Source organism: Tripterygium wilfordii, chromosome 18 (genome assembly GCF_013401445.1).
Source record: "Tripterygium wilfordii isolate XIE 37 chromosome 18, ASM1340144v1, whole genome shotgun sequence".
NCBI classification, from domain to species: domain Eukaryota; kingdom Viridiplantae; phylum Streptophyta; class Magnoliopsida; order Celastrales; family Celastraceae; genus Tripterygium; species Tripterygium wilfordii.
This window is the reverse complement of record NC_052249.1, coordinates 222073-235534: the sequence shown is the minus strand read 5'-3', so window position 1 is coordinate 235534 and position 13462 is coordinate 222073. Positions and strand designations below refer to the sequence as shown.

The 13462-nt window shown below is 37.9% G+C and overlaps 3 protein-coding genes across 4 annotated transcripts; 1 reads left to right on the top strand and 2 right to left on the bottom strand.

Moving 5' to 3' along the window:
* Positions 1-455: 455 nt before the first annotated feature.
* Positions 456-3297, bottom strand: LOC119984894 (translation initiation factor IF-2-like). Its single transcript, XM_038829046.1, has 2 exons — positions 2541-3297; positions 456-921 (listed from the first exon to the last, which is right to left on the bottom strand). Coding segments are annotated over exons 1-2 (657 nt in total). The 5' UTR covers positions 3197-3297; the 3' UTR covers positions 456-920.
* Positions 3298-5017: 1720 nt separating this feature from the next.
* Positions 5018-5879, top strand: LOC119984259. Its single transcript, XM_038828124.1, has 2 exons — positions 5018-5424; positions 5816-5879. Exons 1-2 carry the CDS (start codon positions 5018-5020, stop codon positions 5877-5879), a joined length of 471 nt encoding a protein of 156 aa, XP_038684052.1.
* Positions 5880-7596: 1717 nt separating this feature from the next.
* Positions 7597-11292, bottom strand: LOC119984873 (inactive TPR repeat-containing thioredoxin TTL3-like). Of its 2 annotated transcripts, XM_038829012.1 has the most exons (8): positions 11135-11292; positions 9996-10980; positions 9493-9688; positions 9210-9388; positions 8793-9126; positions 8472-8676; positions 8276-8382; positions 7597-8045 (listed from the first exon to the last, which is right to left on the bottom strand). In XM_038829012.1, exons 2-8 carry the CDS (start codon positions 10928-10930, stop codon positions 7893-7895), a joined length of 2109 nt encoding a protein of 702 aa, XP_038684940.1. In that variant the 5' UTR covers positions 10931-10980; positions 11135-11292; the 3' UTR covers positions 7597-7892. The 2 variants fall into 2 exon arrangements, with proteins under 2 accessions (XP_038684940.1, XP_038684941.1); XM_038829013.1 differs by lacking the exon at positions 8276-8382.
* Between the last annotated feature and the right edge of the window lie 2170 nt (positions 11293-13462).

Below are 13462 nucleotides of genomic sequence, written 5' to 3'. Positions count from 1 at the left end.
GGTTTTTTTTTTGTCTGGGCAAACAAAGGATTACAGCATATTAATAAGGTTTGCGAAGTTGAGTCAAACGATATGATAGAATCAAAATAAAGATATAAATATTTTACTCTAATTTAAGTTAATATCTGGTCGACTAAACAATGCCTATTGGGCTATTGGATCCGCGTGGGCTTTGATAAACCAGTAAGGGCCCATCAAACCAACCAGTTTACCATTTTACTTATTGGGCCCATGATGATGTTCTCATGATGGCCTCTTTGTTTGTTTTCCTTGTTATATGAGGTCAACCTAAAATGTCAAAAGCCCAAAATACAGTTGGGTCATGGGTGTTTCAACTTTCAAATCCGGATTGTAAAGACATAGAGAATAGAACGGTGAGTTTGCAATTCTTAGGAGCAAATTTGGAATGCCCCTGGCTTTAAGGCTTTACCTGGTGCAAAGCCGAGGAAGCAGTACCAAGAGGCAACAGGCAGTCCTCCTTCACTCTCAGTAATACATTTTCCGAGTCAAAGTTTAGAGAATATACATTTTCAGATGACAAAGTTGTTTTACATACAAGGCAATACATCATTAAAAAAAAAAAAAAAAAAGGCAAGATTGGAACATAATACTTGCCTCCAAATAAATTGTAAAAATCATACGAGTGCATCATTCTATACGTCAATTCCTCTTTTGAGTTTCTTCTATAAACAGAATGGAGTCAACTAGCCAGCAATAGAGCTGTTTTGCTCGAGAGCTTCTCGGTTGATACCCAAAAGGCAATGCTAACTTGAATTCTATCTTCCAGTAATTAAAACACTACAGATGTTACTGGAAATTAAGGCCAAAATACAGTAAAGTCATCCTGGTAAAAGAATATATCTTCAGTTTGAGGAAGTTTCATCATCATCATAGGAGAAGACTCAGTACTTTTAATTATATCTGTCAGAGGAATTTATTCCCAGTGAGATAAATCCAAGAAAATTACTACAAGTGAAATTCGAGGTTCGGAAGTAGCACTAAAACATGTAAATAACTGCATTCAATATAAGGAACATGCATAACAATAAGCACTCTTATTTGGGCTCAACCTTAACATTTTCAGCTCGATCGGTTTCACACTTTCACCCACAAGATAAAATAATATAAATGCTACAGTAACAAGACACGGACAAATTAGAGATTACCCAACCATACTCTACTGTTTCTTAAGTTCAAAATGATCTTTATGAAATAACAAAAACCTATCATTCTAAATTTACTTGCTACTCAAACTTATAAGCCCACATTTTTCATGATTCTTGAATGCCTATCAATTACTTAAACTTTGATTTCCATTGAGTCCCCACCATACACCGTATTCTATGGATAACAACAGAACTTTCCAACATAGAAAAGAAGAAAATAAAATATTAGCAAAAGTTCATAACCGTTGCCACGTCATCATGATAGATAAATTGCCAAGTTTGCACCCATATGTGAAGTGAATGCAGAATACAACCAATCAGAAATAGAGGCTTAATCAATATAACAGATAGTTTGCCGCTATGCCCAGGGGAACATAAGATAAGACAAGACAATAATAAAATTAATCATTCTATCCATTGCGCACTTCTTAAGAACCCTTACGCTTATCAAGTGATTTTCCTTGTGTTGGTCATTGGGGTTTGTTTCTTGTTGGTTTTATGCAAGTCATCATTTAATTGGGGATTTTTGTAACCGCCTACGGAAGGAGAATGTACAACTCTGTTTGCAACTATAAGATAGTGCTAAGAGCCAAATTAATAAATCAGAAGGTGATATTCCTCTTTTATTGTTATTTTTTGTTTAACAACTACATCTTTGCTTGAATAGAAACGCAATGGTGCTATACAAAATGGTGCTATCATGATAATGCATGAACATTCATATGAGTTTTGGGCACATAGATATCAAGCACAAATACGTAAAACAGCATAAATCAATATTATCAGTCTCTGAGCACGGTAAAAAATCCATGAACAACAAAGCTATCACAATCTCTAAACACAAAGAATCAGCAGGTATCTCTTGCATATAGTCAACTCAAATGCATAGCACAGAGAACGTATTTCCAAGCCAAAAACAGAGGACTGTGCAAAAAACAACTGTTGTAGGCCACCGCCAGCAAGGAACAACACTCATAGGCAAAAGCATAAAACCATTCTTCTAGTTTCTCAAGCTATTTAATTCCTTGGAGCAACACAACTTAATGTTATCTTAATTGCTCAGGCATGATAATGCAAGCTTTCCTAATGAACTTGAACTCCAAATGTGACCCTTTTGTAGTATCCATAACAACAGGCACCAATGATAACGATTACTACACGCCAATAATAAAGACAATTCATTCATAATCTAGAATCCCAAATTAAAGATTTTACCATATGATCAAAGATTGCCATACTTGCCAAATTACTGGTCTACCATCAAATAAAATCCATATATATGCTAAGCACGTCACTAAAGGAAGGAAAAAGATGAGAATCAAAAATAGCAACCAGACAGCTAAATTCAAATCAAATTGGAAGAAACAGACGTACCATCCACTGGAACTTGGTCGGTTTCCACTCGATCTGGGTCGACTAGCCAACCCCAGATCCGACTCCCCAACCCTCATTCTCTCATGCCCACCTGACGTGGGCCGACCATTCTCATTATTCCTCCCTGGAGACCCGAAATTTCCCTGCTGCCTCTGACTTGGCTCTCTCGCCCGGAAAACTTCAGGTCCCGGCCTCTCTTCCTTGCCCACAAACCCAGGTCTAAGATGCGGCGGTACAAACCGATTCGGCTTCGGTGACCCCACCACCGCACCAACCTCTTTCTCTTTCTCTTTCTCCTGACCAAGAACCGGCACAGAAATCCCCGAACCCGCTCCTATTCGACCCAAAGGACGCAAAGATATGGATTCCGGTTCAGATCGAGGCTGAACTTGAACCTTCTGCTGGGGCGATGGGGCCCGCGGGGAAGGAGAGGGTGGAGGCGTGGTTATTGGTTTGGAAGTGGGTCGGGTCAGGACAAGCATACGGCCATGGGTCCTGGTCGTGGCGTTACTCAAACCGTTCGGGGAGGAAACTGCAGAATAGAAAGAGGAAGCCGAGGACGTTTGGTGCTTCGTTGGGTTTGTATTGTTGTTGGAAGTACTCTTTTCGTGGATGTGATTGAAGTTTATGGAGGTATACTTGTTCGCTCTTGCCATCCACCACCAGAGAAAGATCGTCGATCTGTTTGTCGGAGATGATGATGACGATGATGCGCTATTTCGTCTGTGGATCGTTATAATTTGTTCTTAATCGGAACTCTTGTACCGTTAAAGATGCAATATAAGACGGGCCGTAATAGATTAATGCTATCAGAATAAAGCCCAAGCCCGAGAGGGCCCAATATTAAGATGAGGATTATTTACACCTCTTACTTAACTAAGCACAGTCCATTCTAAATAAGTCTCAATACAAAAATATAATATTTTTGAATACATCCTAATTTTAATTTTTTATAATTTTAACAATATACACCCCATAATTTCAGTCGTTGGATCCCACCAACAGCTGAGATTAAAAATTTTTAAAAAAAAACAAAATAGAAGGCATTGCTCCAGTTTCCTCAAGACCTACACTTTCCTCCCTAGGTTCTGCACTTCCGTCTCCCTTCAAGGCCTTCCCAAGTTTCCTTCATTTTTTGCACATGGGTTTACACTTTGATGTCAATCCATATAAGAGGAATTTGAATGTCCATTGACCTCTTTGATGGAATTCTCATGAGAGAACGAAGAAGTAGTTTTTCCATCTGCAAATCTAGGCCAATGCTTATCTTGATCACTGGGGCCATCAGGACTAAGACTACCATCTTGTGCAAGGTCATCTCCAGCTGACGATTTCAAGTTTGGGAGTGAGTCTGGTGAGCCTCGAATTCGAGCTTCAGAGTGAGCCTCTCTCCTCTGGTAAGGGAAGAAGGAGGAGAGAAGGAGATAGACTGAGCTCTGGTGCTGCCGTTGCTCACATCAACCGTCGAAGGCATGTCTTCATGTAAGGGAAGGAGGAGAAGGAGAACTGAACTGAACTGGAGTAAGGGAAGATGGAGAGTGAAAGGCAGATGGCAAATGAAAAGTGGTAGGGTCAGTTGGGATGTTATTAGATAGAGGTTTTTTTACGATTTTGGGGTGTTCTTAGTTAACTCTAGGGTGCAAATAGTTCCCATCAATATTAATCTACAATTCAATCATTTCAAAAACCAATATCATAATAATCGATTGGGTTAGACATATATGTGTTCAATGTTCGATTCTAATGAAAAACATATTTCTTAACGGTATTTTAAAAAAAAAAAACCAATAGCATCAACAACTAAGACATGATAATTTTAATCATTTCAAGAAAAATTGCGTAGTGCATAGGATAGTTAAAACTTTTGATCGTATAGATATTTTAATCACTTGAGTAATAATTTAGAGGTGAATTTCTCTGATGTCAAATTGTATGAACTCGGAAGGTACTGAGTTGGATTCCCACTATGAGCAATATCATTGTGGTCATGCGTTGGGTTTTTGACCCAACTTACCATGTCATCAGACGAGAAATTTATGTGTTTACATGTCTGACGACTTTAATTTAGACTCGTATCAAATGTTCAAAAAATAAGCTTTTATAATGTCGTTCTCGATTGAGATTATCTATGTAAAGACAGTAAGTAACAGTTAGTTTTTTAGGTTACATAGTAGAACGTATGTCCTTAATTGATGACATTTTCGGTGAGGATAATTCCTCCATAGACTACTAGCATATAAAATAAAATTGAGGCCGGTGCAAATGCATAATGCTAAACCACCCTAACTAATAAGACTCTTCTTCAAATGGTGACGACTAATACAATGCAACCAACTTTGGTTTTCACTACTAATACCTTGTCACCACATCTCCACTCACTCCTCCGTACAGCCTTATTTATACACATCTCCCTTCCTTGATCTCCAAACCAAAATCCTTAACTTCTCAGAAGCAAAATATCAAACACTTTTCCGATCATGGCAGAGAAAGAGGGAGGCATAGTCAGTAAAGGCCACGAGGAAGGCATGAAAACGGCAGTTTCACTCCTCCAAGAATTCGAGCTTCCTGCGGGGCTTCTACCTCTCTGCGATGTTATTGAAGTGGGATACGTGAAGGAGACTGGGTACATGTGGATTGAGCAGGAGAAGAAGGTGGAGCATGAGTTCAAGATGATCAGCAAGAAAGTGAGCTATGACTCTAAGATCAGTGGCTTCGTTAGCAAGAAGAAGATCAAGAAGCTGAAAGGAGTGAAGGCTAAGGAGCTCATGCTATGGGCACCGGTGAACGAGATCACCGTCGATGATCTTCCGACCGGGAAGATTCACTTCAGGAGTCTTGCGGGAGTGAGCAAGACCTTCCCTGTTGAGGCTTTCGAAGCCGCCCTGTGAGGCTGGGACAGAGGGTTGGATTGGGCCGGTGAAAGAGTATTGGGCTTCTTTTGAAGGACTTTCTTTGATATTATTAAGTATTAACTAAGAATAAAAGATGGGTAAGACTCGGTTTGGGTCTATGTTTAATGTGATAGACTTGTTTTTGTTTTGGAAAAATGTTGGCAACAACCATATTTTATGATTGAATGGAAAACTTCTTGTTTTTATTAATTATTATTTACTTAAAAGAGTAGAATAATTCTTCCAAGAAAAACACCTCTATAACGAGAAAATAATTAGTGGTTGCTTAACACTACGTCATTCATTCAAATAACATGACGCACATGCTCCGTTGAATACTCAACACCTGGCGCCTTTAATCTTATATTATCTTTATTTTCTCAGAGGAGGAGGATCCTGGAACGCTCGAGGACATGTCAAGGACGGTGCAGTCATTGGCCTTTTGTAACTAGAATTCCTCATCTCCGCCTTCTATATTCCCATTGTCCATTCTCGAATTTAAAGAGGACAAAGTAATAGATCTAATCTCTCACAAAAGTGTTTTGTAGATTGAAATAAGTATATACATCTAAAAGAAGAAGAAGAAGAAGGAAAGTGAGCTAGAGAAAAGTCAGGAAAACGGGCAAATGCTACATCCCGACCCCAAAACCAAGCGCTGAATAATTTCACTCCATAGTTATCTTAGCGTACCAATAATGAGTTGGGCTGGTGATATGATATCTAGATCTCCTCGCAAACACGTCCAAATGACCAACGCACTATAGTAGGGTCCACAAAAGTATAATCAATATGATGATGACCGTAAGCACTAAGTTTTACCCAATGAAGACAATGATACAGTGTGCACAGACAACTTTACATGACACTCTCTCTTTGCTTCTATTACCAAGTTTTTGGCTTCCAAGGAGAATCTTAAGGAAGGTCCCTGTGCCTCACAGTCACATGCCTCTATCCATGCCCACACCAACCATGAAACTTCAGCAAGGTACATACCCTGCCATAATTTGCCCCACCACCTTGGATCTCATCTTTAGGGACAAGAAAGTAACCCCCATCTTTTGGGGTCTTTTTTGGTCACTTTAGACAAGAATGGGCAAACTAGTACATATTTGGCTTCAAGCATAGCCTCATAGATCTATAAGACCTAGGTTTTGACCCAGTGGTACTGCCACGCGCCCAGAACCCCTGGGTTTTATTTCTATGAGGGTGGGGTTACTGGGGCATACAAAAATTATCGATATAATCAAACATAACGGGCCCATTTAGAGGAGGTTTTTTACTAATATTTATACTACTTGTTAGTATAAATATTAGTTGCCATCCAAACATCATTTTTTGTGCAAATATACAGAGACATTTTTATTAACATTTTATACTACTTTTACAATGCTACTTATATGAAGTATTTCCCTAGCATTTGCGCGAGAATTGTTTATTTTGTCCTCATTAAATCTATCTATTCCCATTATACCCCTACGATTGTCAATTATTAATTAATTAATTGATTGTATTCATTGAAATTATTATTTAATTATGTTAGATAAATTAATTATCTTTATTTTATAAATTAATTTTTATTTTTAAGTACATTTATATGTACGTCTATATTACAACTAAAATATATAATACCTTTCCACGTATGTGTGAATAGTGCTATTAATAAAATCCTTCCCATTTAATTTATTAATTATTTTATAATTTGTTATTATCTTCAATTAATTTAAATACATTTATTTATTTTATAAAATTTGTATGTTTGGATACAACTATACCACTAAAATGTATGTTACCCCTGCACATAATTTATCCAATATGCTACATAACGCAAATGTTAAGAATAAAAAGTTCAACCAAACACCTACCCAACATTCAAGTAACATATCTACTATTAAAATTGCCCTGCATTTCTGTTACCACAATTTCTACTGACATATCTGCTACTTTACAAATGCTCTACCAAACTAGCCCAGCATATTGATAACCAAATTGATCGGTTACGTTATTGTCAAAAAAATTTATATATTTCTTTAAAGAACCGATCGACCGGTTAAATTCATGTAAAAAAACTGGGAAAAAAAAATCAACCTAACCGACCATTTTCACCCTAGGGGTTGGGGATTATTTAGGGGAAGTCATGGCAACTTCTCCAGCTTTTCCTCTCATGATGCTATAAAGAAATGGAAAGGTAACTTATTTGAAAAACTATCACAAGAATTTGTGGGTACAAAAAAAAAAAAAAAAAGACATCAAAAAGGTGGAATGATAATTTGAAGAATATGAATTGGAAAAGAAAAATTCTACCTCTGCCATGGCTTCTCTGCTTTGAAGGTCTGAAAAAAAAATATTATGCAGTAGATTATGTAATAGGTAAAACTGATAATTCTATGAGGACCTGACGACTGAAGGTGAATACACAGTTGCACGTCAGCTCTGCGGATTTGAGCCGTAATAGAATGCGCATCTATAGGCAATAACTCCTCACTGAATCTTCCAAGAACTGATGACTAGGGCAAATCATCTCCTTCACCTTGTTTCCGTTCCTGTAAATCTTAAATGCCGGAACATCTCGTATGCTCTCCGCTTTCGCTACTACTGAGCTTTCATCCACATCAACCTTCAAATTATTACGTAATGGAAACCGGTTATGCCTCTTTGCCAAAATATAAAGATTCCATAATGCGAGTTTACAAAATCTATCTCGACGGCAAAAGATAAGTCAAATTCACATTTGAAAGGCAGAATCCACTTCATTGATATATAATACCATCAAAGGCTGGTTCTTCATCATATAAAAGAAATTAAGCAACGGAGAATTTGGGAAAGTAAGAACATTAGATTACATACCTTAAAGAAACTAACGGATGGATAACGAATGCATAGTATATTTATGAATGGAGATATATCTTCACATTCTCTATTTGATGCCACTTTAAAATGAACTACTGAAATACCTGGAAGTTTCGAGTCCTTGCTTAGCAAATGAAGTGGAAACAAGAATCAAATGGATAGTGTTATATCAAGATATGTGCATCAAGCTCACCAGGCAATGATATTGCAGCTTTAAATTTATCCATGGTACGAATTTCCTCTACTACACCACTGACTTTCATGTTATTCACATCTGCTCCGCGACATTTCTTCAATGCAATTTTCGCACATCGTAATGATTCGGATACCTCATTGTCTCCAGGAAGTTCCTTCCTTAAGACCTCATAATCTCTTACAGCTTCTACCCAACGTTCAAGCTATAAAATCCAACAAACGAAAGAGGGGCAACACGTTACATAAGCATCAACTCATAAAACCATAGAAAATGAGTGCAGGCAGACAAACATAACAAATCATAACATGGCCAATTCACCTTTTCATTTGAGACGGCCCTCCGAAGAAGTGCCTTGGTGTAGTTGTGATGGATCCTAAGGGCTTGATTGCAATCCTCAATTGATTTCTCCCATAGTCCGAGCTTAGACCAACAAACAGCTCTATTGCAATAAAGCACAGAGTTAAAGATATCATATTTGAGGCCTTCCCCGTATGCTGCGCATGCTTCAGCATATCTTCCAGCATTGAAAAGATCATTGCCACTGGTACGAGCTACCCCCACCATTTTAACATTGTTTAACACCTTTGCAATTTCTATATTGGTGTAATCAATTCGCACAGCCTTCTCAGCAGCTGAAACTGCATTCTCGAATCTGCACCATATTCATAATTGCATTTTCACCAACACCAGAAAGCATTGCAAATTGGAGAGTGGGTTTCGCGTTTGAGACCTCACCTTCCTAGTGCCATCTCAAGCTGGGATTGGACGTATAGCACATAAGCTTCAGAAACCATGCCAAAGAACTTGGTATTTGCCAGAGGAGAGTGTTCAAGTTTTGGAATATTGGATAAAGTGGACTCTGCGTCTTGAATTTGATGAAGCTTCAAAAGGGCTTCGGCTTTGCAAGCAACGATCTGTAGTTAAATTCCAATAAGTTTAGACAATCTGAGATTTTTGCTCCTCGTCAATCAGAATTAAAAAAAAAGAAAGAAAGAAAGAATCACAGCCAGGTGCACACCTGAGGAGAATAATCCGCTCCCATTGTGATGGCTGCATCACTTTCCCTCACTGTACTCTTCCAATCCCCAATCTTCCTTGCATCAGAACATCGCTTCAGCTGTTTCTCCAAAGACTGTAACTTATGCAGCTCTTCTGTATCGGGCTGTTGCCCGTGAAAACAGAGGTGGCGCCTTGCATCTTCTACCCACCCTAACCTGAAGACAAAGGAATCACAATGTACTATTGTAAGTACACAGCAGTTATAAACTATACAAGGCATAAGCACAAACACCAAATGCAGACAAGCTTATCGATAACTCAAAAAACTTCCGATGAATCAAAGAACAACCAGACAAATACTGAAAGTATTGAATCAAATAGCTTCAAACACATAGATCCAGTAATCAATGGGTCATTAACAGATCCAAATCTTTCGTCAAAACCAATAATTTGCGAAGAGAACATCGAAAACAGCATAGGCCATTCACCATCTTCCAATATACAAGAAAATGCGAAGCTCACCTGAGATAAAGAGAGCCCAATCTCTGGTGTGCCCTGCCATAGGAAGGGTCCAACTTCACCGCCTCCTCGCACTCTCTCACAGCCTCACCCAACCTTCCCAGAGCAGTCAATGTGGCCGCCCTATTGCTCCGGTATGTCGCATTCTCTGGAGAGAGCAATATTGTCTTGTCATACAAGGCCAATGCTTCTACAAAGTTCCCCTTTTTATACATCTCGTTTCCTGCCCTCTTCAACTCCTCTGCATCGCCTCCTAAATTTCCTCCACTACCCAATTTAGCTCTGCCGCTACCGCCGGCGCGCATTATGCTGCCATGTCCGTAGTTCCCTGTGCCTTTAGCCAACGTGTCCGACCTGCTTTGGGACCGACTCGCCATGCCAGTCTTCAGGATCTTGCCAGATGGGCAAATGTTGCCACTAGGCAGTAAATTAGCTCCTGAATTTGGGTGAGCCGAAGTGGCACCACTACAATGGCTGCTGCTAACGGCACCGAAACTTGAACCCGAATAGATCAACGGGGCTCCCGCGGAGACGGATCTCCGATGACCCGGTTTCAAATTGCTGGTATTCGCGCCGGATCGGTGAGCTTCGGGTGCTGCTGGACTGGTTTCAGACAAGCCGGAGAGCTCACCAGAATGACTTCTTGCGCCATCGTCGGGTTGTTTGGGCAATTGGGTGTTATTGCTGGATTTTCTCGTTACTGAACCGGAAGAGCTCGAGCTGCTGCTGGAGCTGGTAACGCCATTGCTGACCGAGGCACGATTCTTCAATGTAGATACTGGTGAACCACCCAGATCGAGTTCTCTATAATCCGGCTTGTTCTTTTCATAGATACTGTTGTTATCCTCCTCGTGCTTGCAACTCAGTGAGTCGCGGAATCGATGGGCTAAAGAATCATACTTTGTTTCATCCTCTGCCAACCTTTCAGAACGTGACATTTTTTCGATCTTTCTTTCTCACTCTGTATAAAAATGTGCTTAAGCAGAAACTGCAACAAAAGAAAGCACAAGAGGAGAGTTATACAGTAAGAATTAAGAACATGAAGATATGCAGAGAGAGAAGAGATGAGGATCTCGTGAGGAAGCAAAGAATGAACGTGAGTGACAGAAAGTGTTTTTTGGAGAGAAAGAGAGAGAATTTACTGTTCCTGGGTTTGATCTCTGGCTGCTCTTACTCTGGTTTCTCTTTCTCTATTTCTTGTCTGCTTCACGAGACACACCTCTTCATCTCCATATCACCCCTTTCCTAATTTACTTTATAAATAAATTTGCCCTAATGTAATTCTTGTTAATTGATTTCCAATCAAATCTTCTGTGATCAAGGCAAGTTTATCTTTGAATTAGACCTATCAAAATTATGCGATTTTTATTTGCATTTGAGAACGTCGTCATATTTACCACATAGAAACTCATAACAAATCTTCTAAAATACAGTAAAATGGATTATTTTTTTAGTTTTACAAATTGCAATTTAGCATCACATCGCATCAGTTTCTCTAAAACGTTATATAAAATTTAAAATATAAATCTCTTGAATCATTTAATATCTTTTCTGTTGATTTTTTTATCGATTATATTGAGTCAATAAATATATTCTATACAATGATCAATTTTTTTTTAAAAAAATAATATAACAAAATTATGTAACACTCCTTGGATTGTGGAAGAGAACGAGAGAGAAGTAAAGAAGAGAGAACGAATATAGAGACCTGAACGAAGCAAACAAAGAAAAAAACTCAAATAATAAAAGGGATAAGCAATTGAAAATACCTAATAATAAAATTTTGTATAAGCATTTTGTAATAAGAAGAACTTCCCAATAACAAATTAATTTGGTTTCCTATTATAGACATTTCTCTTCTTTCTTTTTTTTAGGTAATCATGGACATCTCTCCATTAATGTCAATCACTCAATTGTGTTCTTTAAATATAAATAACAAACTAGGGTTTGTAAGTTTCATTAAGACACTATTACTACTAATAATAGCCTCCACTATAAGGTGCTTATCCCAAAAAATTCTAAATCAAGGCAATTCAATTTGCCCATTTGAAGGTTGTGCTTGGACATCAAGGCTAATGTCAATAATTAGGTTGCTAATGATGTGTGATTACGCGTAACTTTCCTTAATTAAACATCTCTCTTCACACCCTTCGATAGATTCCATACTTGCAATATTTTTGTATTTATATAAGCCTATGTTTTCAGAGGATAAATCTTTTTGTATTAAATTACTAATTCACCCCCCAACCCCTTAATTCACTAAATCAAGCTAATTAATTTGTGTTCCCTTTTTTTAAAAAAATAAAAAATCCTTGAGGTGGTTTCCAATTTTATTATGGCTAATGTCATAACATAAAAATGGTTACAATATCACCACATAACATACATAATATTATGAGTAAAAGAGTGGACACAAGCTTAATTTGACATATAAGAAGTTAAGAACTCTCAAATAACCATCGAGAGATGAGTTTGTTGGTAATCAATTGGATTAGACGTTTATAATATGAGAAGAGCTGAAATTTACTTATAAACCACTCTGTATTATACCAAATTGAAATGAGATTTCAATCTTAATATATGGAATTAGAAAATAGAAATATTTGTGTTTTTTTTTCTTCTTTTATTTTCGATACCGTGATAACACTTTCTTGGGTTTTAATAAATAATAAAGTGGTCCTTGAATAGAAAGCCAGTTACAGTATCATCTTTTATTTTCTTTTCCTATCTTTTAAAAATTCATTCCATCTCAAAGAAATAAAGAGCATACCCCCCCCCCCCCCAAAATATCAAAAGACCTCCTTAAAGTCCTTAGTATAAGAAATAAGAGCAGCTATTACAATCTTATGTTCCCCAACAAATTCATTTATATTATTTTAAACATAAGGTTTTTATTTTATATGGAATCAATAAGCCATACTCATCTCCCCTGTACTTGTAAGATAATTAAACAATAAATTAAGATTTCTCATGAAGAAAAAAGAGAGGGTATAAATGTGAATTGAGGAAAGTGTGGGGGAGGGGGGGGGGGTTAAAATGAGAGTGAAATTTGGACATGGGCAGCTGGCCATGTGCAGAGTGCCGTGCCAGCTGGGCCACTCGGGGAACCCTACAGCGCCTCCAACTAAGCAAATCTAGCCATCATAAAAAACTGACGTCATCATCTCTTTTTGACGGAATTCGCCATCTCTCTCGTTAGCTTAAGCCGAGCCGATGTTGACACGAGAAAGGAGCACGGAGCACCATACCCTAACCTAATGCAGAGCCGCTATCATTATTGAGCATGAACAAATAGATTTTATTTACATGCAAAGAGATATATATATATGCCTACCTTTTTTTCTATTTATGGTAAGGGTACTTAGATGGCAAAACTATGTCCGGTCTATATGATCGAATTTGTTTGATTCGAAATAAATCAAATTTTGACATAAGCTGTATGTCCAAATTCCTTACCAAATAAAAAATTT

What these genes read in the sequence shown, in the direction of transcription:
- LOC119984894 (XM_038829046.1), bottom strand. Translation starts at nt 3,196, where the DNA reads ATGGCAAGAGCGAACAAGTATACCTCCATAAACTTCAATCACATCCAC.
- LOC119984873 (XM_038829012.1), bottom strand. Translation starts at nt 10,930, where the DNA reads ATGTCACGTTCTGAAAGGTTGGCAGAGGATGAAACAAAGTATGATTCT. An exon ending in GGGCCGTCTCAAATGAAAAG is followed by an intron (nt 8,677 to 8,792) that starts GTGAATTGGCCA and finishes TGGATTTTATAG; the next exon opens with CTTGAACGTTGGGTAGAAGC. An exon ending in AGCTGCAATATCATTGCCTG is followed by an intron (nt 8,383 to 8,471) that starts GTGAGCTTGATG and finishes CGAAACTTCCAG; the next exon opens with GTATTTCAGTAGTTCATTTT.
- LOC119984259 (XM_038828124.1), top strand. Translation starts at nt 5,018, where the DNA reads ATGGCAGAGAAAGAGGGAGGCATAGTCAGTAAAGGCCACGAGGAAGGC. An exon ending in GAGGCTTTCGAAGCCGCCCT is followed by an intron (nt 5,425 to 5,815) that starts GTGAGGCTGGGA and finishes TTATTTTCTCAG; the next exon opens with AGGAGGAGGATCCTGGAACG.